This window comes from Indicator indicator, chromosome 7, assembly GCF_027791375.1.
Source record: "Indicator indicator isolate 239-I01 chromosome 7, UM_Iind_1.1, whole genome shotgun sequence".
In the NCBI taxonomy this organism is placed as follows: Eukaryota; Metazoa; Chordata; class Aves; order Piciformes; family Indicatoridae; genus Indicator; species Indicator indicator.
This window is the reverse complement of record NC_072016.1, coordinates 14,457,996-14,484,469: the sequence shown is the minus strand read 5'-3', so window position 1 is coordinate 14,484,469 and position 26,474 is coordinate 14,457,996. Positions and strand designations below refer to the sequence as shown.

Below are 26,474 nucleotides of genomic sequence, written 5' to 3'. Positions count from 1 at the left end.
AAAAGCTGACAGCATTTTAATATCTATGACTCAAAGCATGATACAGCAGTGTAAACCATAGGGTACTTATTAATTGTTAGCTTACACTTTGCCTACCCTAACACAGATAGTCAGAGTCTCACTTAGGTACCACAGCTACATATAGTCAATAGAGATGATTCATAGAATTTCAAATAGGTCACAGCGTTACCTAAGTACTCTCTGGACCTTCCTACTAGTCAAATGCCTATACTAAAGACTAGAGAACTTGAGAACCCTCAGTACACAAATTCTCTGCAATGCATGTAATGTATTTTATGATAAAAAATCTCTGCACATTTAGACATCACACTCTGTCTGCAGACAGGCTTTGGAGTACAGTCTGAGGCTGCTGTATTCCTGGGTTTACAATTTACTCAATCAAATCATTCCAAGGAATGGGTGGAAACCAACCTACGTTAAAAAAATCATGAAGATGTACTGGCAGTATCTGTGGTCTATCAGGGAAATATACATATTGGCTAAATTTAAACATTAAGATAATCTAAGTTAGAAACCTAAACCCCTGTTGCAATAGCCCAGAATTATTAGGATCCTAATGTAGGAAAACAGATGCCTCTTTCCTGGGTGTTTCTCCAATAATGTCCCTTTGGAGAATTTCCTTCTCCTCATTAAATACAGAAGCAGTACTTGCTGGCTCTTTTCCTAAATATTAGTTACATGTGATAAGTACCTTAGTCCTATCAGAAATTCATACACAATACTGAGTTAATAAATTCTTCCAGAATTGCAGCTCTATCAAAAAACCCTGAAGTCAGAAAAAAAGTATAGTTGCAATACAAAAGGCACAATTATTTTGAAACACTAACCTGAACAATCCAGACCACTTTTTAAGAAGTGTTTCATTGTACTGGTCTCTTATCTCAAATAAAAGATCAAATAGTCGGTTCACAGGAAAACCATACCCCTAAGGTATAAAAATTAAAAGAGTAGTTCATTCAAAAACTAATACATATGACTTCAGAACTAACTCTAAGTTGAGTGTTATTATTCAATCTTGTCATTTCTATGAAAAAAATTATACTACTTTAAACACATCACCACCATTAGGAAATTGTATATTAAATTATTTCTTACCAACTATTTTACCTTACACTTTCAGTTTTCAAGAAGAAATTTGTCTCACCTCTCAATAACACTTTAACTCGTGGTTTACTCATATAACTAATCTTTTTTGTCAGTTTGTTAAGCATTGTAAGAATATTTGCCAACAATGTTCACTTGATCTTTCAGCTACAGAGTTAATGACAACTGGAATGATATTCTTGCTTCAGAAGTAAGGCATTTACAAGAGACAAAAACATACACAAATTACAAAGCTAATATTAATTTTGAACAGATATGAATAACTGTAGGCTATCTAGATAGCCCAGAATGCATACATTAAGGTCATAATACTGAATAGGAGGAAACAACACAAGAAATACATACATATTAATTTTGTGTGTGTGTGTAATTTTGTTCTTGATTCATATATATGATTCAAGAAAATCCAAAGCATTGCATTTCTGCATCTAAAGAAAAATTTTAGTCTAGGAATTTCAGTTAAGTTACTAATAGAGTACGTACCTGCAAAGTATCAGCAAATACTACAATGAGATTTTTCAGTTCCAGAACAAGGTCAGGATCGCTGCAATATGACTGAAAGTGAGAAATTCTGGTTTTGTTAAAAGGATTTAAAATATGGGAGATAAATTTTCAAAGAATATTAGCACAAAAGGTTAAACTCTCCAGCTTTATCTCTTTATCTGACTACTAAAAAACAACTTAGCCTCACTTGTCTTCACTTTTTTCCAGCTACATAAAAGTATTTCTTAAATTTTTAAATGAGCTATGAGTAATATAAAAGCTCTGAAAAAGTAAACTACAATATGAGATTCAATAAGAATTGTACTGAGATTCAACATCACCTAATTACATTTATTTCAGTGGAACATCACTTTCAGCACACATCAAAATGCTTTGTGAAATCAGCACTGGAAGTTTTCATAGGATGCTCTTCTGGACACTAAGCCTGGGTCTAACAAGTGCTGACTGTGTCACCTCAGACAGTTTCCCAGTTGTACAGGGAAAACACAATTATTAATTTCTAAATAATTTCAAAATACAAATTTGATGGTAAAAGGTCAAGATATTAAGTTATTTCCTAAATGTCAGATTTTGAGAGGCATGGACTCATACAATTTTCACCTCTGCTTCACTATTTGCAATGTTGGATAAATAAAAAATACTTACATTAATTTAAAGCATAATAAGAGTACAGTATTGTTTAGAGATCATATACACCTGTTTCACTTTAATATTTGTTCTTGGCATGTTTTAATAAAGCAACTGGGTCACAATGCCTCATAAGACTACACACACTTACTAAATATTAGTCTGTACTAGGATGGTGTTAGAAATGGGTTTTGATAGAATTTGTTTTCATGGGAGTTATGAATTTTGAGAAGAAATAGTGATCAACTACACGACAAGACACTGAACAGTTCTTTAAAGACTACATTATTTTTACTCTGTAAATTAACCATATTCTTATGTAGGTATATACATCCATATGCAGACAATTAACTTACAAAGTATTTAGTTTAAAAAAAAATATATAACATCTCATGTACCACTGATCAGTTGAGGTCAAATGATAAAACTGCAGTTGAAACTTGAACTTTTCTTCCTTATTGTTTACTCAATATAAATGAAATACAAATTACTCTTTGAATTAAAGATCAGTTGCAATAAAAATGACACTCACAAAGGAACTGCTTCTAGTAAACATTAAAAAGGGAAAGATAAAACTCTATTTTTCCCCATAGTAAAAGTTATATTAATAATAAATTCTGAAGCAATTTACTATCAGACTGAGTGAACAACAGTATTCTGTTGGCTTTCACTGAGGAATAAGAAATAGAATGCAGCTATTCAGCATCATTGCAGCTACATTAGAAATGCAAATTTAGGGGATACACTTTGAATATACTGAAATACTCAGCTGACACAGAATTTTTCTATACATTTACTTTAACATTAACATATTACCACTATAGTTTTGAAAAGATAGCTCTAAGGGTTTTGCTGGTGGAGTTTATTTTGGAAACACTGCATTTGGAATGATAATTAGGAACTATTTCCTGGTGGTACTTTCAGTGCTGAACTATTCAATCTGATCTAATGAAGAGGTCAGTTGAGACTAATGAGGAAGGATTGCAATAATAACAGCAGATTAACTCTGCATATTCTAAACTGCTGGACTAAGAGAAGGTTTGGAAGACCCAGTGAGTTGTAAATCAGTGGAGGATTATGCAAATAGCCCATGGCTGGGGATCACAGCCTGATACTGTTGGGAAAAACAAAAGCTTGGCAGGCTCCCTCGCAAATCTGAGTAATTTTTAATCACAAGGAAAAGAAAACATGAGAGAGGTTAATTTTTTACTTTGTTAATATTCCAGATCTAAATACACAGAGTTCTGAAGTAAGAGGACTTAAACTGCAATACTGGTAAAACTTCTCACTTACTGAATGTGTTCTAAGAACAGCAATGATCTTGGAAAGGGCCATGTTCCACAATTCATCAGTATATGTTCTAGTTACCAGTCCTTGGGTTACATGTAAAATGTGGTCTTCTACTACAAAGAAACTAAAAAAAAAAAAAAAAAAAAAAAAAAAAAAAAAAAAAAAAAAGAAATTTTTTAATTATTAAGTTACTTTCTAATATTAAAGCAAATTCTACCCTTTCACACACAAGCATAGCTAAACTCTTTCCCACTCAAGTGATGACATTTTGGTTGGTTTGGTGTTCTGCTTTACGCAGCATGAAGTCAAAATGTGAAAAGTTTGTTTCATGCCAGCTGGAGCTCAGGCTGCTGAAGGGTCTTTGTGGGGCACTGTACTGGTAGGATCTGGACGCTCTTTCCCACTCAGATCCAGCAACAACCACTCACATGATTTGTGCAGAAACTGAATCTTGCAGAAGACAGACTTTGGGCAATGGAAGAACAGAGTGTGAATTAAGAATCAATATAGTAAAACTGAAATAAATATTTGCTTAGTAAACTTACCCTACAATTTGACTGAAGTATCTTCTATAGCCTTCTACTGTTTCATGCTTGCAGTAAAAAAGAGAACAAGTTTAGGAGTAAAAATACCAGTACCAGCCACAACCCAAGTAATACAAAACCAACACTATTGGTTACCATGCTTGATTGCGGCTGCAGAACTAATCTTGCTTGTTTCCTTCTTTGTTTTCTATAGTAATTTTCAAATATTTCTCCGTCACCCTGAAACAAGACAGAAGTAGTTAAAACAAGAACATTGTTTCAGCATGAAAAAGACATTTCTGAAATTAATGTTGGAATTCTCTTAAACTAAGCCACGTATTTTGCATTTATTCCACATGTAGTTCTCTAGCTGACATCAGCAAAGTTTTGCATGCAAGAAATACGCAGAAATTACTTTTTTTTTCAAGTAGCCTACAGAACGCACAGTAAATAAATTTTTTTTTCATGTGCCTACATTTTGTCAAACAATATTATGCATTTTAAGTTATATTTATATTTTTAATCTCTGGTTTTCAGAGTATATTAATATTTATAGACAGGACATATTACCTATTACTCTATAAGTGAAACTAATTTTGTCCTAAAGTGTTTCTCTAGGTTATTCATAAACTAACTGCATTATAGAGTTAAGTTACAAAAACGTTTCTGTGAATATGTGATACATCCGAATGCTGACTGCACTAACTTTGCCTGAGTTAAAAAAGACATGAAATTTACTTAATATTTGTTTATTCCCCTAGGAATTGGGAAATATAATGACTGCGGATTTGAATTTTTCTTGCATCATGGTCCTCAAATATAAAATATCCTCTGTGCCTAATAATTACGTTGCAAGGAATTCAAGTAACATCCTACCCATCTCATTAAGATGACCATTCAGTAGAAACCATCTGTCCATTTGAAATCAGTGCTACATTGACTCACCTACCTACTGAACACAATGCAATTTGCATGCAAGCAGAATAAAGCAGCTTAGCATTTTTAAGGTTTGTTTTATGAGCCTATTATTAGGCCAGTGCTATTTAGAATTCCATTACTTGGACTTCTAAAAAATTCTCAAATTATTACAGAGATTGTACATTATAAAGCCAATATTACTTAACTAACTCCTTTATAAGATACAACAAAGAAAGTTTAAATTTATGAAGTTTCATCATAATCAGAAATACTGCTAACCTAACAAAATCTAAAAGTGAAAAGGAGACTTGGCTTAAAACCAAAAAAATCCCCTTGAAACTGAGATACAAATTTACTAGAACACTTTCTGTTTCAGCAGAACTGTACAGTGTGCTCTGATTCATATTAACACATCAGACATACTAACCATTCACCTCTAGCTTAAATGTTCAATGCAGTTTTCAGATGCACAAAAGCAATATTGAATTCTGCTTCCAATGCGAAACCTCTAGTCAGCCCTGACACAAGCTTCTCAAGTAAAAAAGTGTAGCTGTTCCTCCCAAATCCACACTAAAAATGGATATGTAAAATATCTTATGATTATTTATAGACCATGCTATCCTATGCACTCAAGATCAGTAATTCAGGTATAACAACTATTTTATAGGGATGTTCTAATGCAATCAGTAGAATACAGGAACAACCTCCACTTACTGAGCAAGCAAAGGAGAGACAAGATAAAATATACCCTTGCTCTACTATTCTGATTTCCACAAGATTCAGACTGAATATTCCTATGTTTTGCAATACTGGTGACATCCCCTCAAATAGCTGGGTAACACAGAACACCTGGGGGAAAAGCAAAAGTGCTGATACTGCTGCTGAGTCAGATACACATATTTCACATATATTCTTAAGAACACTAATGAATGTCTTGCTGTGTGTCCTTTATCTGCATAGAGAATAAAACATGCAGTCATGCTCTTAGTATCTAGTCTCAACTGGTTCATTCAGAACTTCTACTACTAGAAGGAATATGCTTGATTATTCGGCAACTATTAAGAGTATGAAAAATATGAAAGTGAACATTCAAATACAAAAAGTAGAATATCTTTCTGAGGTCACCTTAATACATACCAAAACTGAGTAGATGTGCAAACACCTATAGACTGGAGAAAAGTCTACAAGGTCTTGAGCAGTTAAAACCTGAAAAAGGAAAGGAAAAGTATATAAAACTTTTAAAAGTATCTAATCTGAAAAATGTGATGCATCATCAACAGAAATTGTGCACATAATAAGGCCACAAAAATGGATGGTTTCTATCACAAAAGAGTAAAATAATTGTTCAAGTCTCCTCTCCCTTAGTACTACAGTACTAGGTTTTATTTGTATGCAAATAAACTGTGTTTTCAAAGCACCAGATATAAAGGTCTAAATAGTCACTGTTCTAGTCAATTTGTGAATACTGAGCACTGGATAGCTGAAAGAGTTCTAAGACAAGCTGAAATCCTCAACACAGAAATGCCAGCTTTAGCGCTAGCAGAATATTCCACCCCGTCACATATCATTTACAGTGGGCAGGTAATGTATTGTATAAATTGCAAATGAATTCCAGAATAATTACAAATTCTACCCAACTGAATGTCCGCAGACACAATGCTAAAGGTAGCATTAATACAACTAATATTTTGGCAGTATTTTTTCCCCCCCAAAAAACTGGTCTGGACTTCAGCATTGAAGGGGTTCTCTGTTTTTTCCTAATTAATGTTGATTATCTACAGACAGCGTACTGCAAGTTTTGTTCAGAAAACCTACAAAATTCCCTATAAACAAGATGTACTGATTTAGTATAAAGTTACCTCTTCTTCATATTCATCATCTTCTTCAAACGTTCGCTTCAATGTCATTTCATTTTTGGATTCCAAAATTCTGCTTCTACCTAGATGCGAATTCCGACTATAGTTTACGTTGTTCTGCTTCTGAAGAGCGGTACTAAAGGTTTTCTGCTGCTGTGCCTGTTTTAAGAGTAGCACCAATAAAGAGGATGCAAGACAAATTTCATCACTGATGAGTATGTGCTATGACATGAAAAACAGATGGTGCAATTGAACACACATCAGTATAACTACAAAGTGTGAGTGTTCAGTCTAAACCACTGATTTTGTCTTTAATCGATTTAGGATGATAAGTGAGTTTGACAGCTAATTTCAGCATAATTTTCCCCTAATCCACAGAATACAGTTTTAATGGTACCAAAAAAAAAATTAAAAAAATGTAACTTTACTGATTATAAACTGCAAACAGAGAATCAACATTTAAATGAAGTATAGTTATCACAGAGCTTCCAGCTATGTGCTTGCTGTCTTCAGTAAAGCCTCTGTGACTAGTCAGCTGCAGAAGCCAAATGCACTCTATTGTCCTTACTGTTAGAAGCAATTCAAGAAGGTAGCACAGCATAATCTTGCAATTAAGTGTATTTATAATAATCAATAATGCATTTTATAAGAACCTTAGGTTACAAAATGGCATCCCAGTCTGAACTCTGCTCAACAGAATGTCAAATGAAAACTTCACTTGCTCTCTAAATAAACTTTTAAACCATTAACTGTTTCAAAGCCTGCCAAGTACCAGTGCTTTGAAGTGGCATAGGCAAGGGCTCCATCTGTCCCAGTTTCTCTCTGGCTCTCACTTCAGTGGTCTGTATTTGTAGTACTTTAGAAAGAACTGCATTAGTAGAACTTTAGAAAGAACTAGGCAGTTATCTCAAGACTTCTTCTAGTCTTACCCATCCTTACCAGCTGGCCAGTCAGACTGCTCTTTGTTTTGGTGTTGTAGCTGCTAGTTGACTAGCAACTGTCTAGTTGACTACTCAAGGTATTTCACAATTTTTTGCAAATTGATATGTACAGTATTTCTCCTTCCTTTCCCAGGGAAGAAACTATTTCTTGTTTAAGATACAGGCACAGCTTTGGAAAGAAAGCTTAATGCCACTGACGTTTCACAATGCCGCTTCCTGTGTTAGCCAGGAACTACTACAACTGAAAACTTTATTTCCAGAAGAAGCTATGCAAGATGTTAGCAAGCATTTCACAGCTCTCCATCTTTACTCAAAGGTCTATAATCCTTACAGAAATATTTTGGGCTATCCTGAGAATATCAACACTGATATTTTCAAGAAGTAACAGGACTGAAGTCATCCTATTAGGTTGGCTTACCTGTTTCATAGCAGTTTCCCCAATTCTGTCAGAATGCTTTCGAATACTCTCTAAGAAATCCTTGAGATCTGACATGGATATTTCTTTTATTTCTTCACGCAGTTTTGGAAGATTTTCTATCATTATCTGGCAAAAGCGGTATTGGCTAACTCTAGGAAGATACAGATTTTCTAGCTGTTCCATTGTTTTTAAAGCAGAATAGTATCTACAAAGAGATGAAAACCAAATTACAAAATTTTAATACAATACTGTGTTTATCAAATATAGGCTATCCACGTCATGCATGCAATCAATATATATCTAATGAAATTACTTTGTTCTTAGAAAAATTAAGAAGCAAAAGGTCATCTATATAATTATTTCATTTGGAAAAAACGTGAACTTTCAGTCAAGTCCAAATTTTAAGTAGGCTCCTATGGTATTAGCTGTTCTCATCGATAGAGTTCTAACACTACATGGAGCATCCTGCATAATGGAGGCATGAAGGTCCTAAAAATTATCTCCCCTTCTAGACTGAAGGTTTTTAACAAGTTCTTTTTTTTCTGAAACACAAATAGCCAATCACCCAACATTGCAATATATGCACTAAACAACAAAAAAAAATCTTGGAAAACTGTGCCTGCATGTATCTGCCTTCTTTAGGTATATGTGAACATACACACATATTCACACCCATCTTCTTTTCATCATCTTTAGATTGAAAAGATGTATATACATTTATTTTGAGCAAGAGTTTTTCCATCAGTTTATTATATTTAGCTGTAAACCATGAATCCATTTGCTCTTCTGACAAAATACAGGATATCTCACAAAGAAAACTACTACTTTGAACAAGCATTAATGTCAGAGGGTTTTTAAAAAGCCCAAAACAAAGACTCTGTAATTTTCTTTATTCTTCCATGTTGTGTTAGCCTACAGACTGTATCTAGCAGAAAATGTGTAAGGTATGGCCTGAGAGGGGAAAAACTAAAATACCAAGAAATAGTTCCTCTCACATCCATATACTATACAGATGTTGCACAGTTCATTCATAACTATGTTGTAGAATTTCACACAAGGGACAATGAGTTTAAAGAAATACTAAAGTTAAAACTAATCATCAAAAGTTACTTAACTGCAAAATAAGTAAAAAAATAAAGAAAAACAAACATTTTATCACAGAAAGTTACCAAGTACTGAGACATCTAGTCTAGTTATTACTACAGTTATGTACCTGTCTTCACTCACAGGGTTTGTGGGGCCAAAATTTACTTGCTAAAATCATTTATCAGCTTCAGGTCTGTAGAATGTAAGTAAAATATTGATGCTTTCAAATGATTTAGGGAAATATTTAAAGACAGAAATTCTAAATGAAGGAAACTGATTTTTCATGCTTCCTCCTACAATCAGTGGAGACATGAACACCACATGGAGGTGATTCAGACCTGAGTCAGGCTCCTATATACCTGTTCCTGATGTCAATATCCTTCTGTATTTAATTTTCAAATGTCACATAGGCTCCTAAGGCACAACGCTTGCAAAAATGTTTAATTTATTGAAAAAAATGAAGCAAAATAAGTGGGCCAATTCTGAGACAGACAGCTAAAATAAGAAGGCAAAAACCACCATGATCAACAAATGTGCAATGTCAACAACATTTTAAAAAGAGGTGACAGAAACAGGTTAAACATGAAATAGGACAGTAATTAGTTGTAGATGTGACAATAACTTTCCTTTATGCGGTATTCTTACCAGATACTCAGACCAGGAGGCTTTTGGAAAAACATATTTAGTTTGGCCTACTAGAACAGAATAAGGTAAACTGATGCCTTCTAGCTTGGTCTTGAACAGGCAAGGTAGAAAAACTGAGATCAGATTAAGTTAACTTGGTGTTAGTGCCAACCCCTTCTTCCCACAAATACAGACTAATATCCTTAGTCCATTTTCAACTTTCCATATTATAATCTCAGTTAGTTTTTCTTCCTCAAAGTCCTACACTACTGGATATTTACCAAATCACTCTGAAAAGGAAAAGCTGAATATTAGTGAAGTCCTTTCACATGTTCAAGAAATCCTGGAAATGTGTCCTTTCCAATTCTTTTGTTTCTGGGTATTACTTTGTAGATAGACAGAGTAAGTAAATACTTTCAAAAGGAAATATAATTCAAGCAGCTGTCTTCCCTTCTGTACACAAGCATTAACACATTAATACTACAATTCTAAACACAAATTCTTGTTGATTCTGAAATAAATAATTTTTAGTTCTCTCAATCAAGGCATTTCTAAGCTAACAAATTCAGCATAGCTGGAGGATGGGAAAAATCTTCTCTTTTACTCCAGAACACAACTGCTTTCAGGAGACTGCAAATAAAGAGGTCTCAAGTGTAAATTAGGAGCTTTTGTTTATTATACACTTGGTTTATATAAAATATACATAAGGCGGCAGGAATGTTGCAGATAAGAAAGGGTCTGGGGGTTTTCCATGTGTGGGTTTTGTTTTTTTAAATAATAAATGACTCAGAGTGCCACATGGTAAGACTTCTGGGGAATAAAGCCACAATAGCATCAAAATCGTATAAAAGGTTTTTATTTAAATTATATGGATCAGCTTATCAGAATACTGTTAGTTCATCTGGAAGGTTTTTGACTGCTGTCTCTAAGATCAGAATTAACATAATCCATTTTAAATCCATTCTATAGTTTCTTACTAATTACATATATATATATGGAGCTCAGGATCTTGCCCTTTTAACATCTGTTCTGATAAAGCACTGAAGTCGTATTAATTTGGAGGTCATCTGCAGGTCAGGAATTAAACTAAAAAGTTTTGCATATCATTTAATGGATTGATGTATTTGTACATTTTTATAAAAAAACTTTTCATTAATTAAGGTCAATGACAAAAGATTTTGACAATAGTATTATTAGTTCCCACCATATATTATCTATCATATAAGGTAATGATTGCCCATTTGACTATAATTTAGTTAAAGAAGTATGGTCAGTGTTATTCTTTTCATATAAATACAGAAGTCTCCTGCCTATCCTTTTAAGCTAATCCTGTAAGAATATGTCCCAAATGCAAAATTTACAACACAAATTTTGAAACTGAAGACACGAGTTTGAAACACCAATAGAGGTCGTATGATAAGACTGTCCAGAACTGATCCATCTTGTCATCAGAACCAGAAAACTATGAGATGGGTTTTAATAACATCTCTAAACTATAAAAATGGAAACTTCTAAAAATCATCAAGATGCAGGACTGGGAAAGCAAAACAAAACAAAGACTGGGAAAGCAAAACAAAACAACCCCCTAGAAGATGAATATTAGTGCTTTGCATAATTTTATTCTACAATTGAGCTGGTATTTTACAAAATGTTCAAGTCCCTTGCACAGAGTAGTCAGGTTGTAGCAGAATTTAAAATATCAACACACAAAAAATATACAAAAGTAAAAAAGTGACCATTATTGAAGTGTACACAAAATGTTATGTTTTATATGACAGAGAGAACTTTTAAGATCATTATCTGCAGCATGAGGAAGTTCACAGAAACACCATAATCTACTAAAAAAGCTCCATCAAGTTAAACTAGAGCAGTCAAGAAGCTGCACAGAACAGGAGCAAGATAACTTACAATACAGGCTATGAATTGTACTGAGAATAAAGCATTTGCACAGAAGCCTTTTAAGTAAACAAACATCTAGTCATGTCCCAAAATTTCCTGCTGAAAAAAACAAGAGGGAAGAGAATAACCTTAAAATTCTCAATTTAATTAATGAATCAAACTTAATTTACAAAGTAAAAATGATACTGTTCTGCAACTTTTGTGTTTCCCTCAGAGGCAAATACTGTTCTGCTTACTGCATCTCCATTAAGTAAATCTTTTAAGAAAGATCCATTATGAAAATCTTCTTGTATTACACCAGACAAATTTAAAGCAATTCATTGGAAATTTTCAATAATACAATAGAAAAGTCACATACACAGAGATCTTAAAAATGATATACCAAAACTGCAATTGAAATCCATTCACCATAGGAACAACTATTTATTAATTTTGCTTTTAAATCTAGTTGCCTTAACAGTTCTAAGCTTAAATTTTAAAATTCCCCAGCATACCAATTTCATCAGTTGCCTCAAAGGACCACAAACTGAAATCAAAGCAATACTGACTCTGAAATTTGTGTAAAATGAGTCAAAAGTTTAGTATTTCTGAAAATCAGATTGAACAGCCATAATGATGTAGTAGGAGATTTTTTTTCAAACAGAAATTATTGCACAAATTGGCTTGTGAGAATGGTGAGAAAGCAAGCAGCTGATTCAGCATCAAATACATATTTTGAAGATATTTTTTTTTTCCAGATCCACAGTACATCTGGGAAGCATTGATTTGCAGTTGGTAAAATCTAGTGCTTCATCTTGACATGGTTCCAAAACAATGTAGAAAACTAAAATCAAATCTCCAACGGGTTTTCTCTCTTCCAATATCTTTCCATGCAGACATGGGATATAAAGCACAAACTGCATCTTTTATGCCTTAAGGTTTATTTGCATGCCTGGAAGGTTTAAGCAGCGGAAGGCTGCATGACTGTTTCACTAAGACTTAGTAACCTAAATAACTAATCAACTTTGTCTTTCCCACAGTTCAGAAGAAAGCTTATAGCAAGGTCAGGAAACAAACCCAAGTCTTTCAGGGCAAGAAGCTCACTCAGATCATACTATGTCCTTCTCACAGTAGAATCCAGAAGATTCAGCAACAGCCTTGATTTGTTTAGTTTCATTGTATGTCATGTTCAGAGTTTTTGGTAATACTTATTGTGGAATAAGACTTGCAAAAAACATCTTTAACAATGCCCAGTTAGACCACAATCACTTGAAGCAGCTGGGAAGTTTCTCCAGAGACATGTATCAAAATTCAAATTCACAGGCCATGGTAAGAGAGCTGTATAAAAATGTATGATGATCTTAAAATTAAAGATCTAGGTAGTTCAGTCTAAATGCATAGCCCTCACTAGGTGTTTTGGTGAGCAGTGGAGAAACCACGCCTTTCCCTTGTGCTTCCTCAGCTAAGACTTTAAACCCTCCATAACTCTTTCCAGCCAATTGTGTCTGCTTAAAGCAGATTCCACAGTTACTTCCTCTCACAACTACAGTTCTTGTCAGCTTGTGTTATCCATGGCTCAAAAGACAGATAAATAGGATACAGAGCCTTTCACCTCTAGGTCATCAGTTCAAACGTAGCCCATATTCATATGGCCCAAAAATTGCTGCCATTAGATGGCTTTTTGAGTTCCTCAGTAAACATCCATTCCATCTGCGCAAACCAGTATGTATTCCAGACCCAAAATGCTGCATTACCTTAAAAGGCATCTGCCACAGAGAAAAGGAAACAGAATTCTAACCTTTATCCTAAACCAGCTGTTCCCTAAAAACATGGAATATTGGTACTTTCATCTTCTCTTCCTTTAAACATCAGAAATTGTCCTAGTTTTAATCATAGTGCAAGACTATAAGACAATGGAATAATGAAAATGTATTCTAAAAGACTGGAAACAGAAAAGTCAAGTGAAAACTTTGCTGCATTAACAAACCTCAGTGAAAGTTTATGAGAAAAAAATAGTTTCACCTAAAATAAACATTCCTCATTGTTTTGTTAAGACACGGATTGTGAATTTTCCTATCTGACTTTTCCAGGAAACCTTCACAGAAAAACTTAAGAAGGTCAGTTTTGAAATTCCTTTATCTGCACACATCAGTTGTCAGGTCTTTGAACTGATGTTATGGATGTCCCTGCTATTGCTCAGTCACTCAGTGATAAAGGCCAAGATTCACTCTTTGGATTTGTTGTCTGGTAAACCACAAGGAAATTACCATTTGAATTACCAGCAAGTTCAAAAGCATAGCCACATCTAGGCTGCATTACAGGAAATTGTAAGTTACAGACAACGCAGGAACTGTAGCATAACTAATGAAAGAGATATCTGAGCTGCAGCAGTAGCCTACAGCAGTCTAAACCTTCTGCACTCCATGTAATTTCAAGGTATGGTACATCAAAGCTATGGCATCTCCCCTCCCCCTTCGGTCTTTTTTATAGCATGACAATGATGAAGCCAAACTCCTCAGTTCAGTATATCATCCTTTGATTATTGAGACTTCCTGTTTGGCAGCTCCTTCCACTAGAAAATTATCAGGTCTGAATCTCTTAAATAACAGAAATTTAGTTTTAGATGTATAGAGTACTGATGATTTCTCAGAACGCACATCGACCATCAAAACTTTCCAAAACTACTACAGAACATGGAGACAATATGCTAAAAAGCCATCTGCAATTTTGTCTTGCCTAAGTGACTTCTCCATGATGACTTTATGGAGACTTTCCCTTGCAGTTCTAAAACTGAGATACTGCTTATCTCACCTGACAGAGCAAGCAAATTGCAGAATGCAGACCTGTATCCCAGTGTTTCCATATTTTCAACATGCCAAATATAGCACACAGATCACCTTGCAGAAGGAAGCAGTACAATTCAGACAGCACACCCTGCAGTCTGCTTTCTGATCAAAGTACCAAGGACAATGAACTGTTCATGTCTTTCTGCTGAGCTACTCCAAGACCACTGCAACAATATGCTGTCAGCTACTCTAAGCAGGTGACAAAACAGTGCCCTGTTCAGGGGAAACAGTGTGGTAGTCAAGTAGTCATGTTGATAAGATCTGCCACACTGGTTCACATCTAGTGAATTATGATTGTAATATGAGACTGCACTGCGCTACAGCTGTAAGGTTATTCTTAGAGCTCTCCTGTTTCTGCAGAGGCCCTCCCAGACAGGATGTGTGCACAGGTATGACATAGCACATATACCACCACTGCTGATGTGTCTGATTTGCTCAACACTGATTGATCTGATGTGTACAGTAGATCTGATGCATTTTGGACATATCTACACACAGGCTTTAGAGCTGATTTACTCATAAATAGTGGCAGCTGAGGATTTTCAGATGTCCCAGCAGTATGGCAGGATGTGTTGGGTACCCAGACAACAGAAGTCCAGAGAAACGGCCCAAAACTAAATCTAGATTACACAGTAGTCCTGTAGACACCTGAATTTGCATAGCTAGTTCCAAACAGAAACAGTCAGGTCCAGACAGACTTGTTAGCAGGAGCTGGCTACAGTGATGCCAGGTGCACAAAGAGGCAACTGACAATGATCGTGAATCCCTCAAGGGAAGACACAGAGCAACTGGTGTGACTGAGGCAGTATGAAAAGCAGGCAGCTTTTATGAAGGTTTTATGAAAAGATGAGTACATGTAGAGGACTGACAATACATACTTGTTTTCATTACTGTTTGCTATTCTATCAGTTCACTTACAAGTGTTACATTTTACTCATAGCAATAAGTTTACTCACCTTTTTACTTTCATCTGTTCTTTTAGTTTGCTGTACATTTCCAGCACTGCATAAAAACAAGCATGGATCTTATTGTGGCTTTAGTTAATAACAAAACAGGAAAATATATACTGTAAAGGACAAAACAAACCATAGGAAAAGATACGCTAAATTTACCTTATTTATTTCTTACTGTAACGTAAATGTGATAAAACTAGAAAAAATATTCTAGAATGCAGCTAAGAAAGAAATGAGAACTGAACTCCTAACAGCTTTTATATGAAAAATAATTAATATTAAATTAAACACTAGGTACTATCTATAACATCTATTCCCTTACTACGTACCATAACTTTATCTGTCTTACCAGTCTATGACTTGTCTCCATTAAATAGCAACAGTACCACCTACCGTGCTCATAACAAGTCAACAACAAGACTTTACAGAGAAAAATTCTCAAATCTCTTTTATGCCAATAGCATGAACAGGACAAAACCCTTACAGAGATATGAGCAATCCTACAATACCACCTTTCTGAAAAAAAGGTCTTAGAGCTCTTATGTTCTATAAGGAAAACAAACAAACAAAAGCCTGTAATGACATAGAGCTACAAATACAATGTTGAAAGAGAATCACTAGTGCTCTCCCTAGAATTCAAACAATAAAAACCAACTTCTTAAGAAACAAATTGTTTAGCATATTTAAAATATTACTTCACTTAAAGCTGCATGTGGCTACATTGTCTGCATGATTTACATCTGTCTCATTATCTTCTCACAAACTGTCGCAATTGCCCCACATCAAATACTGTAAAAGACATGGAACCTTCAGGAGGACATCTTTTTGAAAACCATCAAATTTTTTGTTGAACAGGATGATACAGGACCACAACTTTAAAAAATCAAATTTGTTTTCCATTTTGGCTATTGTGACTTACTTTATTTAAATGCCCTATCATATTTAGCTATATGTCACTCACCTGGAAGACACAACTGTAGTTTTTCCACAACTGTTGTAATATTCCGTTGCTGAATTCTACATCGGATGATTTCCTCTGTTTGAGATATCACCTTAGAGAGTAAATTAAAAAAAAAAAAAAGAGAGAGAAAGAAAAATCACAATTACATTCTGCAAATAAGTTTAATTTGTTACAAATATTCATAATGCCCATAAAGGAAGCACCATTTTCTCACCTCTTTCCCAGCATCCTGAAGCCTTCGGTTGGTATCAGTAACTTGGACCTTAAAAATAATTTCACCTTTGTTAGACAAATATGCATATATTGCCCTGATGTGACTGCTCACCCTTGTAATCAGATCATGCTTCATGAGAAACTTAGAACAAAGAAATGCAAATTCAAATTAACTCTACAGCTTGAACTTGAACTTTTGATCGCAAAGGGTTTTTGTTAACTTCAATTACTTATGACAGTTCTTTCTAACAGATTCTGTGGCAAACTTATCAAATTTACTTGGGATTTTTGAACTTTCCTTGTTTCTGTAGGTCTGTCAAACAATTCAAATCATTGACCCAATTGACCACTGGTCCCTTTTTGATAACCTCAATGAGCTCTATGGGCCATTCATTGTCTGTAAGAAATGGTGATTGCATTTTATGGTAATTAAACATTCATACTTTGCTGAATGCAAACACTGGGTGGTTGATTAACATCAAACGTGGAAATCTCCAAACCACAGCAACATTTTAATGCTGCAGGTGCAGGCAAAGCTCGACCTCAGATTTTCCCACATAGTAAGTGACTCATTAGGTCATCATAATAAGGAAGCACATTCTAGTTTATTAAAAATCTCATTAATTTCTGAACAAAGATGCTCAATGACCTCATTGATGCTGTATTTGGTCTCTTGTTATCTGAATATCCTTTATATAATGCTCTTCTAATCATAACCTCTGGTGAACTATGCTCATTCTGTCTGGTGTGCATATTTTGCTCTCAAAAGTGTAAAGAGAGCTAAAAGGGATGGATCTCATAATTCACCATTCTGCATTCTGATTTGAGAGTAAATCTTAGTTCTCATTTCTTATGAAAACTACTAACTCCACCTACTCTCCTACTCATTACAAAGTAAAACAAAAATTATTCTTCACGCATGACTGCAGTATTTTTATTTCTCTAATCAAGATTTTAAAATTTTCTAAGGTCTGGCATATAAACACATGATTAGAAAAAGACCTATGTAAGCAATTACCGTTTGCTGCTCTTTACCTTCCAAGAAAGCCTTTGCAAAGGGCAGAATAATTTTGGTAATATTTTCAGAAAACATGCACTTAAAAAAGAATAAATCAGAGTTAGACCTACAAAACAGTGAGCTTTGTAAATGTAAATTACTGGATCAGGCATCACAGTTCTAGTCACAAATCCTAAATAACCCACCTCTTTAAAACTGTTGCAAACATTAGAGTGTATGTGATAATTACTGAATTCTTATTCTTCAGCAGAAGAATCAAGTTCTTTCTTTTAAGCCCAAAGACAATGACATATGGAACACTAAAAAACTAGTTCCTTACCTTTAATTTTTCTGCACCAGCCCTAACTTTAAGAAGTTCTGTAATAGCATCCACAAAGCCCTGATGGTGAAAATTGCACATCTTTTCTATCTCCCTGTCATGGTTACGTATGCAGGCATCTAGTTTTTCCATAAACCTCTGATGTGCATTTGGTTGGTCATCATATACAGACCTGTTGAAAACAAATATGAAAATACAAATTTACTTTTTCCCCCAGTTAAAAATAGTATGCAAGGATCTTTACTGAAACCTCTGTCTTACAAAGAAAATAATAAAAGCATGCAAATTTGACATTACAATGGCATCATTTGTAATCCACGCCACTGAAATCAGGATTAAAAGAAAGAGATGGTGCAAAACTGAGAACTGAACCCAGCCCTTATGGCATTAATCCAGGTGCTTAACCAGTTACATCATGGTTGACCTGAGCCTCACTGGTCTGTTATTTATGCCCTAATGCTCAAACATGGCTACGAAATAATCAGTTTCTCCAACCATCTCAAATAGCATGGATCACTTTTCCATCAAATTCCACTCTTTGCTAAACATAAGAAGTGAAAGCATACAGATTTGCTTTTCCGGTGTTCTTATCACCAGACTTAACCAACTAAACCAGGGCTGGATGCTTCCAGCCAGAAGGACAGGGACACTGCAAAGCAGCAAACTTTGCTGCTTTCTCCTTCCTCCTGCCTGCACTCAGTGCCTCCTAAAGCAAAACCGTAACATTCACATGCCTAAGGCTGCTACCTCAATGGGATCTATCTTTCAGGAAAGGCTAAAATCAAGTATTGTGGTTAATTTTACTAATTGTTTGAATAGCACACGTATAAACCTCAAGCAGGAAATACAACTCTGGAGAAAGTTTAGTTTGTCAAGCTACAGCACAAATAGAAACAGAAAGTTGCATGGAAAATTGCTCAAGCATAAGGGAGCAAAGGAGATGGGACAACTTAAAGCTTTGGATTTTAGCAAAGGAAGCAAGAAAAGAGGTAATACAGAAAACTGTATTGGAAATCAGAGGTAAGAAGTCTCCCAAAAAAAAGGCAAAGCAAAGACAGTTCCAAAATTTAATTAATAACCCGATAAATTAAAAACTGCAAAGACAGGCAAATTTTGAAGCAGCTTTTCAGATGTTGCAAGAGTGGCAATACAAGGCTGATACAGTCATACACATACAAACTACGAGCATTCAAGAAAATCAGGATATCAAAAATCTTCAAATTGCCTTTCATAGCCTCTAATTTCTCTTCACAATTACAAAATTTTCTCCAAAAATCCACCAGGAGAAGCTACTTTTAAAAATTTTAAAACACTTAAGATTGGGGAAAAAGAAAGCCGACATTCCAATAGTCTCAATGTTGCTAGCAGAAGTTCAGTCTTCAATTCAAGACCCAGGCAATAGTGAGTCAAAGCCTCTAAAACATTTGAGTAGAGAGAAAGCACTTCCCTCTCAGTCTTCTCAAGGAAGTATGATTTCCCATTTTCTTCAAGATCTTCTTTTCTAATTAGACAGATGAACTCTGCCAAAATCTAGGGTCATCATCACTTGTTCGACAAATGTATAGCTGAGTTGTCTGACAAGAATCTGACCTTTCAAGGAAGAAAAGGGTACAGTAGAGATTGAAAAGACTCTTGCAAGTAGATTCTCCATCCTTTTTCGGGTTACTTTGACCTTGGAAAATATACACAGAGAAGCAACTGAAGTTAGTGAAATGAGAAAGGCAATAAGATGTCCTTCATGTCAAAGAAAGAAAGGCAATCCCTGACAGCCTGCTTGCTACAGCTATTTTCTCAGGAAAATTTTTTAATAAAAGATAAAATTTCAATAAAATAATCCTAGAATATCCTCCTCTGGCTTATGATAGGAAAATAAGGCTATGGTGCTGAAAGATAAGCTCATTCCTCCAAAATGCACCAGAGGAAAAAAAAAGTAAGATTGTTTATCCATGAAGAGGTACACCAAGGGAAAAATACCCCTAAACCTTTCCACCACTGTTTGAATTGATAGTTGGAAGGAGCAAACATGTGACACTCTCTATTCCTGAGGTTCTTGTCAGACTGCCTCAAGATTGTCCAGGAAGACTGAAGTTTAAAGGACTGTGGTGGAAGATCATGAGTGACCCACACTTGCAGTGGGAAACACCTGCACCCAGAATCTGGTGCTGGCTGGAGGGAGAAGCAGTAACCTGAACTGAGGGAAAAAAAAGGTGCAAGACACGCAGCACTGAGTGAGCTCTCATTAGGCAACCTAATGCTCTGCAGCTGAAGACATATGGGGAAGAACATAGACGATATCACTGTTATCTGTAAAGGTATAAGACAAAGGTTCAACAACTGATGGTGTAGTGCACCAAAACACACAGTATGAGCTGGTTACATGAGCAATTGAGTGCTGTTCTGTCTCTATAATAAAGGGGTTAAAGACATTGCAACCCACAGAGTGGACACAGAGGTACGGCCACTTGTCTCCAGAGTACCATTCCTGGAGAAGAAACAAAAAGATAGGAGGACCAGAGGCACCAGATAGTGCCTTCACAGATATCAGGCATCTATGAGCTTCCTCTGAATGAGCTGGAATTACCATCTATACTGCACTGGATGCTAAAACAAAAACATGAAAAGAAGTTCAATTTACTACTGCTTCCTGGAGCCTTTTATTTAAGGATGGAAGGAGTCTCCAGGTCTCCTTCCAATGTTCTCAAAGGGAAGCAAGAAAACAATATTATCACAAAGATAGAAAACTTCCATCTATCACTGTGTACTTGTATGTTCTATAACAACTTATAGTAATCACAGTTATAAAGTATACAGTATACAGTTATAAAAATAAGGGGGTTTTTTGCCTCAATATTAAAGCTACTTATACTTCAGTTTATAATAAATAAAGCATACTGATTTATAATTTTCAGGGGTGTTTTAACAATATTCAGTTCAAAATCATACAGGGAATATATGTTTAAAACTGCAGGAGGAAGAAATTAATATTTTGTAACCATCCCAACGCACTGCCTTAACCACAAGATTACCTTATTATAGTAATTTAACTATTTTATGTTCTACATTGTACCATTTTCCACAGAAATACTAATAAAATGATGATCTGTGACCTAAAACAGTATTTTGACCAAGCTCCTTAGGATTCCATATTAATTACATATGTAGACAGCTCCATCTTGTGGGAATAGTAACAAATCAACCCTCATTAGCACTCCAATGAACAAAAACTCCTGACACAGAACTGCTTAGCCTTTAAAGAAATAAATCATTGCAGTATTTAAAAGAAATTCACACTTTGTATCACAACTCTCTGATCTAGGTGAGAAGTAAGAAAATTAATTAAATGAGTTTCCTTAGGATGCTGTACTCCGATGACACTATACACAAGCTATTTCAGAGGCTTCAGGAGGAAGTACTGGCCTTTTTTGAAAGTGTAAGTGTACTCAGGAGAGACATGCCAACTCAGGCCATGGGCAGAAATTAGGCTTTTTCTCAAAACTGCAAACACAAGTGAGGCAATGCATGCCTGATTTACCCATTACGGAGCACTACACATAAGCACAGTATGGTTTATTTCTGACAACAAAGCTTATTTGCCATATTCAGATTTCAAAACTTACTTACATTTATCTACATAAATTGATTGTTACTTCCTAATGGTTATCTGAAGGTGTACACTTCAACCTGCTTCAAAAACATAAGTGGGAAGTGTCATAAAAAGGGAACCACGTGTCTAGGCCATCAGGAGAAATTTTATGTGTAATATATAGGCTTTTTCAATCTCTGTTTACATTTATACACCTCTGAATTAAGAGTCCCAAGGATCCTCTTCAGCTTTATGTGCCCTTGAAGTAGACGCTGCTGGTCTGAAATATAGTGCAAAGCTAAACTGAGCCAAACTGAAAGGCATAATCAGTTTGTACTGCAATCGCTTTCATCCTATGATCTACACAGCTATAGGAACCTATTGAGTACTAGTGGCTGATTCACACCATGAAACTCTGAAGAACAAGCTTTTTCAAATTGGAGAGGGAAAAAAAAAAGAAAAAAAGAGGAGGAAAATCACTGATGTCGGAGACAGACGTTTGTACTTGATTTTGGCACAAAAGAAGAAAAAAAACAAAAAAACCAAAACAACCAAAACTGCAACAAAACAAACCAACCCACAATATACCACCCTAATTTTTAATCTGGAATGAGAGAACATCAACTTGAGTGATGAGGCAGACATTAGTGCTGCAAATCAGTGACAGAACAGCTACTATTTTCAATCCTAATGGATAGGGCAGGCAGGAGAGCCATGAAGAGCACAAGCACAGCTAAAGGGTTTTTCTGGTTACGTGTAGCAGGATTTTTGTTTGTATTTCCCAGAACTCCAAATACTTTGTTTTCCTGACTCGTCCCAACAACTGGACATATCAGTTATATTAATGCCAGTCTAGGTAAATACAAGATAGTGCAGAAAGTATTTGAAAGAAGAAAAAAATTAATTAGGAATAGTTAGAAACAGCTAAACCTAAAGTAGAAAGATGTCTCAGTAACTGGCTCCATTTGCAATAGGGATATTTTTACCTTAATGTTTTCTTACCAGCTGGGCAGAAGGGAGAGAAACAAGCATAAACAGTTCTGAATTCAGATCTTAATAAAAATGAAGGAGAAGTTTTCAGATAAGCAATCATTTTCCAGTTGAAGAAAATCGAACAAGGTTATTCTACACCATGAAAAAAAAAATCACTAAGATTTTTATTTTCAAAACTGAAACATAATATGAAAAATATGTATTTAATAGGTCTTTCAGACAGTTTTTTGGTGTTTACATGCAAAAATCCATCGAGGCACTAGAGGGCACCATTCTATACACAAAAATACCAGCCAAAGGGTAAGCAAAAAGAGAGCTAAAATTCAGAGAGCTAAAATTCAGTCAAGAATCATAAAAATCCAACCTGCCATGAATCCCACACAATCCTTCACAAAATAATAATAGTGTTTAAAAAAAAACTCTACTCATCTGAAAGATTCTATAATGACAGCTCCATATGTATGCATTATCACTCTAAACCACTCTAGACAAATGCTTATACAGCTTCAAAAATATATTCCTGCTATCATTTAATATAAATATTTCCTGTACATGAAGCCAGGATACATGACATTAAATGCCTGAGTGCAAAGAGCCTGAGAGAGAATCAGCACTTCACTAAGGAGGAAGGAAATAAAAAGTTACAGGCCAAAAGAAATCTTATGACCAGAAATTAAAACAGTACATTGACTGAACTACTGGAAAGGTAGATAAAGGAAGTGCTCACAGATTAATGACTATAAAAGAAGAGGAGCCTAAAAATATTTTTGAGAGCTAAGCAAATAGCCCAGATTTGCTTCTTCCCTCCTCATCTCCAGTCTTCACATCTGTATCTTCCCACTAGAAAAGAAGAATTATGAGAAACCTGAAAAGAACTTCCACTATAATCCACTTTGTGGGACTTTAGCACAGGAAAGAGAATTGCAAAAGTAATCAGAATGAGAACTAATGTAATTTTCTTCCTTACAGTTCTGGCAACAATTGTAACTTTCCAATGGTAGGCAGAAGTGCCCTGATACTATGGCCTCAGACAAAAATGAACTTGAACAGTTTATTTTACCAAAAATAAAAGCTCCATACTTTCATAAGAAAATAATGATCCCGAAGATAGTATGAATTCCAGGTTGGTGATTAAGAGAAGCGTAGCCAGCAGGTCAAGGGAGGTGATTCTCGCCCTCTACTCCGCTCTGGTGAGACCCCACCTAGAGTACTCCATCCAGTTCTGGAGGCCCTATTACTGGAAGGATTTGGATGTGCTGGAACATGCCCAGAGAAGGGCCATGAGGATGATCAGAGGGCTGGAGCACCTCTCCTATGGAGACAGACTGAGAAAGTTGGGGTAATTCAGTCTGGAGAAGAGAAGGCTCCAACGAGACCTTACTGTGGCCTTCCAGTATCTTAAGGGGGGCTACAAGAAAGCTGGTGAGGAACTTTTTAGGGTATCAGGTAGTGATAGGACTAGGGGGAATGGAACAAAAATAGAAATGGGTAGATTCAGATTGGATGTTAGGAAAAATTCTTCACCGTGAAGGTGGTGAGGCACTGGAACAGGCTGCCCAGGGAGGTGTCAGAAGCTCCATCCCTGAAGGTGTTTAAGGCCAGGCTGGATGAGGCTCTGAGCAACCTGATGTAGTGTGAGGTGTCCCTGCCCATGGCAGGGGGTTTGGAACTAGATGATCCTTGAGGTCCCTTCCAACCCTTACAATTCTATGAGTCTATAAATAGCTCTGTCAATTAAAGACCATTATTACAACAGTGTACCAGACAACAAAGAAGTAAAACTTTAACAAATCCCTTTCGGGTTTGAAAATAGCTATTATTTCTTGAAGGTTTTGAGGGTTGTGTTGGGTGTGTGTTTGGGTCTTTCAATGGGCGATTATTTGATTCTTAATTGGGAACTCATTAATTTTTAGAGTGAACAGTTCTTTTCCTAGGTTTATAATAATAGGTTCTAGCAGCAGCAAAGACTCTTAGATCATCTATTTTAAAAACAGAAGAAACCATCTCAGAAAATAGAGAAAAAAATATTGATCTTTATACTAGACAAAGTAGCCCCTCATTTATGACTTGCCACCTTCCACCATTTTCATACACCCCCAACCCCTCCTGTTCTGTCCCATTTCTAAGAGTTATTGCAAGTTTTCCACCTCTGCCTACATTGCCACAAAGTCTTTCATTTCCTGATTACGTAAGACATGAAGCAATGAAAAACTGTACACACACATTCCTTTCAGGGTACTGATAACCACTTAATAAGTGCCAATCAGTTACACTACCATGATTGCTATGACAATGGTGGGAATTACACCTATCTGCACAACAACTGCACAAGTCTGACATGGAACATAAGCCTGACCACACAATTTCTGAACTGCAAAGGATGCAAGAGAAAAAAAAAATCATCTGTAGAGTTTCAAACTTAGAATTGTGATAAAAATTAAATTCTTAACTTTGATCAGTTAAATTAAGAGACAAAAAAAGGAAACTCAGACATACTAATCTTATTCAAATTTTCAAAATAATGCTTAAAGCAAAACACAAAAATAAATCAGCTCTCAAACGAAGAAACTGTACTTGTGGAAAATCATTGGTTTAGAATTTTTACCTTTTATGTGCATGCAAGAAGTGAACCAGTAGATGCATGTCCTTTCTCTCATTTCTCATTTGATTTTTTTTCAAGAGATTAAAATCATAAAATAATATTTGCCATTTAAATTTGCATAGTGAGTTCAGTGGGACTGATGTAAACACAAAACACTGACAAGGCAAACTAAGATTCTGCCCTTAAACAGATCTGTTACTGTGACTATAACCATGGCATTCCTAACCACTATCCTGTATCACACCCTGCATTTAAGATGCAATTTCACAGGAAACACTGCAGAAACAACCTTTGTCCTACAATATACAAAGATATTTTCTGTTTACAGAAACTATGAACTTCGTAGGGATTTTTTGGTGAAGTAATTTCATGTAGGTTGCTGCATACACCCTAAAAAGCTTTATAAAATAATGTCCAGGTGCTTCCTGTGATTCAACTTGAGTTATGGTAATAAGCACATTTCTTAAAACCATTTCTATGCCTAGGGTCCAGTTCTGTCATCTTGACTCATAATTACATCTCACCACTCCATTTAAGAGATCACATTTCATGCCAGAACAATGCAGAACTCAAGTTACAGCCTAATCAGAAAAAAAAAAGAAGGAAAAAAAATTTATTAATCTTAGTTTAGCTGTTACGCTTTGCTTGCCTGGTTTTCCTGGATGTGCAATTTCTGTCAATTGTTCTCACTAATAGTATCCTGTTTCTATGAGCAGGAAAGGGCTGAGAACAGTTTGTTAGTTAACATTACTTCCTATAAGCAGGGTCCATATTCTGTAGTAGCAGCACTACAACAGTCATTGTTCCTGCTGGATAAGCAATGGCTCACGCTGATGGCTGTTAATGGACATCCTCTGCAGCAAAACATGAACTGATAATCAGCAAACCCAGATTTGCAATAGACTTCCTCCTTCCTGTTTTTACACTGCTGACCAAGGAGATGTCTCTTCCTGCTAAGTCTTTGTGCAACTTACTGATGTATGAAGCAAGAAACTGAAAAACAAGTACTGTGCTACTGTTATTTTTTTTCTAGTTTTGTGTTGTAATAGTAGATAAAAAAGACAGCAAAGAAAATGCCAGCTTTACACACTTGGGTACTATCTACCATCACGTAACAAAACACCAAGTCTGGCCATCTGTTTCATATACCTAAACAGATACAGTGGAGATAGTTGGAACCTATGTTATTTCACAG

General features: G+C 35.5%; 1 protein-coding gene across 1 annotated transcript in view; it reads right to left on the bottom strand.

The window, feature by feature from the left end:
* The window catches only part of EXOC6 (exocyst complex component 6), an 87,499-nt gene that overhangs the window by 51,106 nt on the left and 9,919 nt on the right, over positions 1–26,474 (bottom strand). Inside the window, exons 2-13 of the mRNA XM_054382485.1 lie at positions 18,102–18,273; positions 16,766–16,813; positions 16,552–16,642; positions 15,594–15,639; positions 8,204–8,408; positions 6,848–7,003; positions 6,126–6,194; positions 4,227–4,310; positions 4,092–4,138; positions 3,550–3,670; positions 1,609–1,680; positions 849–946 (exon numbers count right to left, since the gene is read on the bottom strand). Of these exons, the coding sequence (XP_054238460.1) occupies positions 849–946; positions 1,609–1,680; positions 3,550–3,670; positions 4,092–4,138; positions 4,227–4,310; positions 6,126–6,194; positions 6,848–7,003; positions 8,204–8,408; positions 15,594–15,639; positions 16,552–16,642; positions 16,766–16,813; positions 18,102–18,273 (1,209 nt within the window). The remainder of the gene's footprint in view (positions 1–848; positions 947–1,608; positions 1,681–3,549; positions 3,671–4,091; positions 4,139–4,226; positions 4,311–6,125; positions 6,195–6,847; positions 7,004–8,203; positions 8,409–15,593; positions 15,640–16,551; positions 16,643–16,765; positions 16,814–18,101; positions 18,274–26,474) is intronic.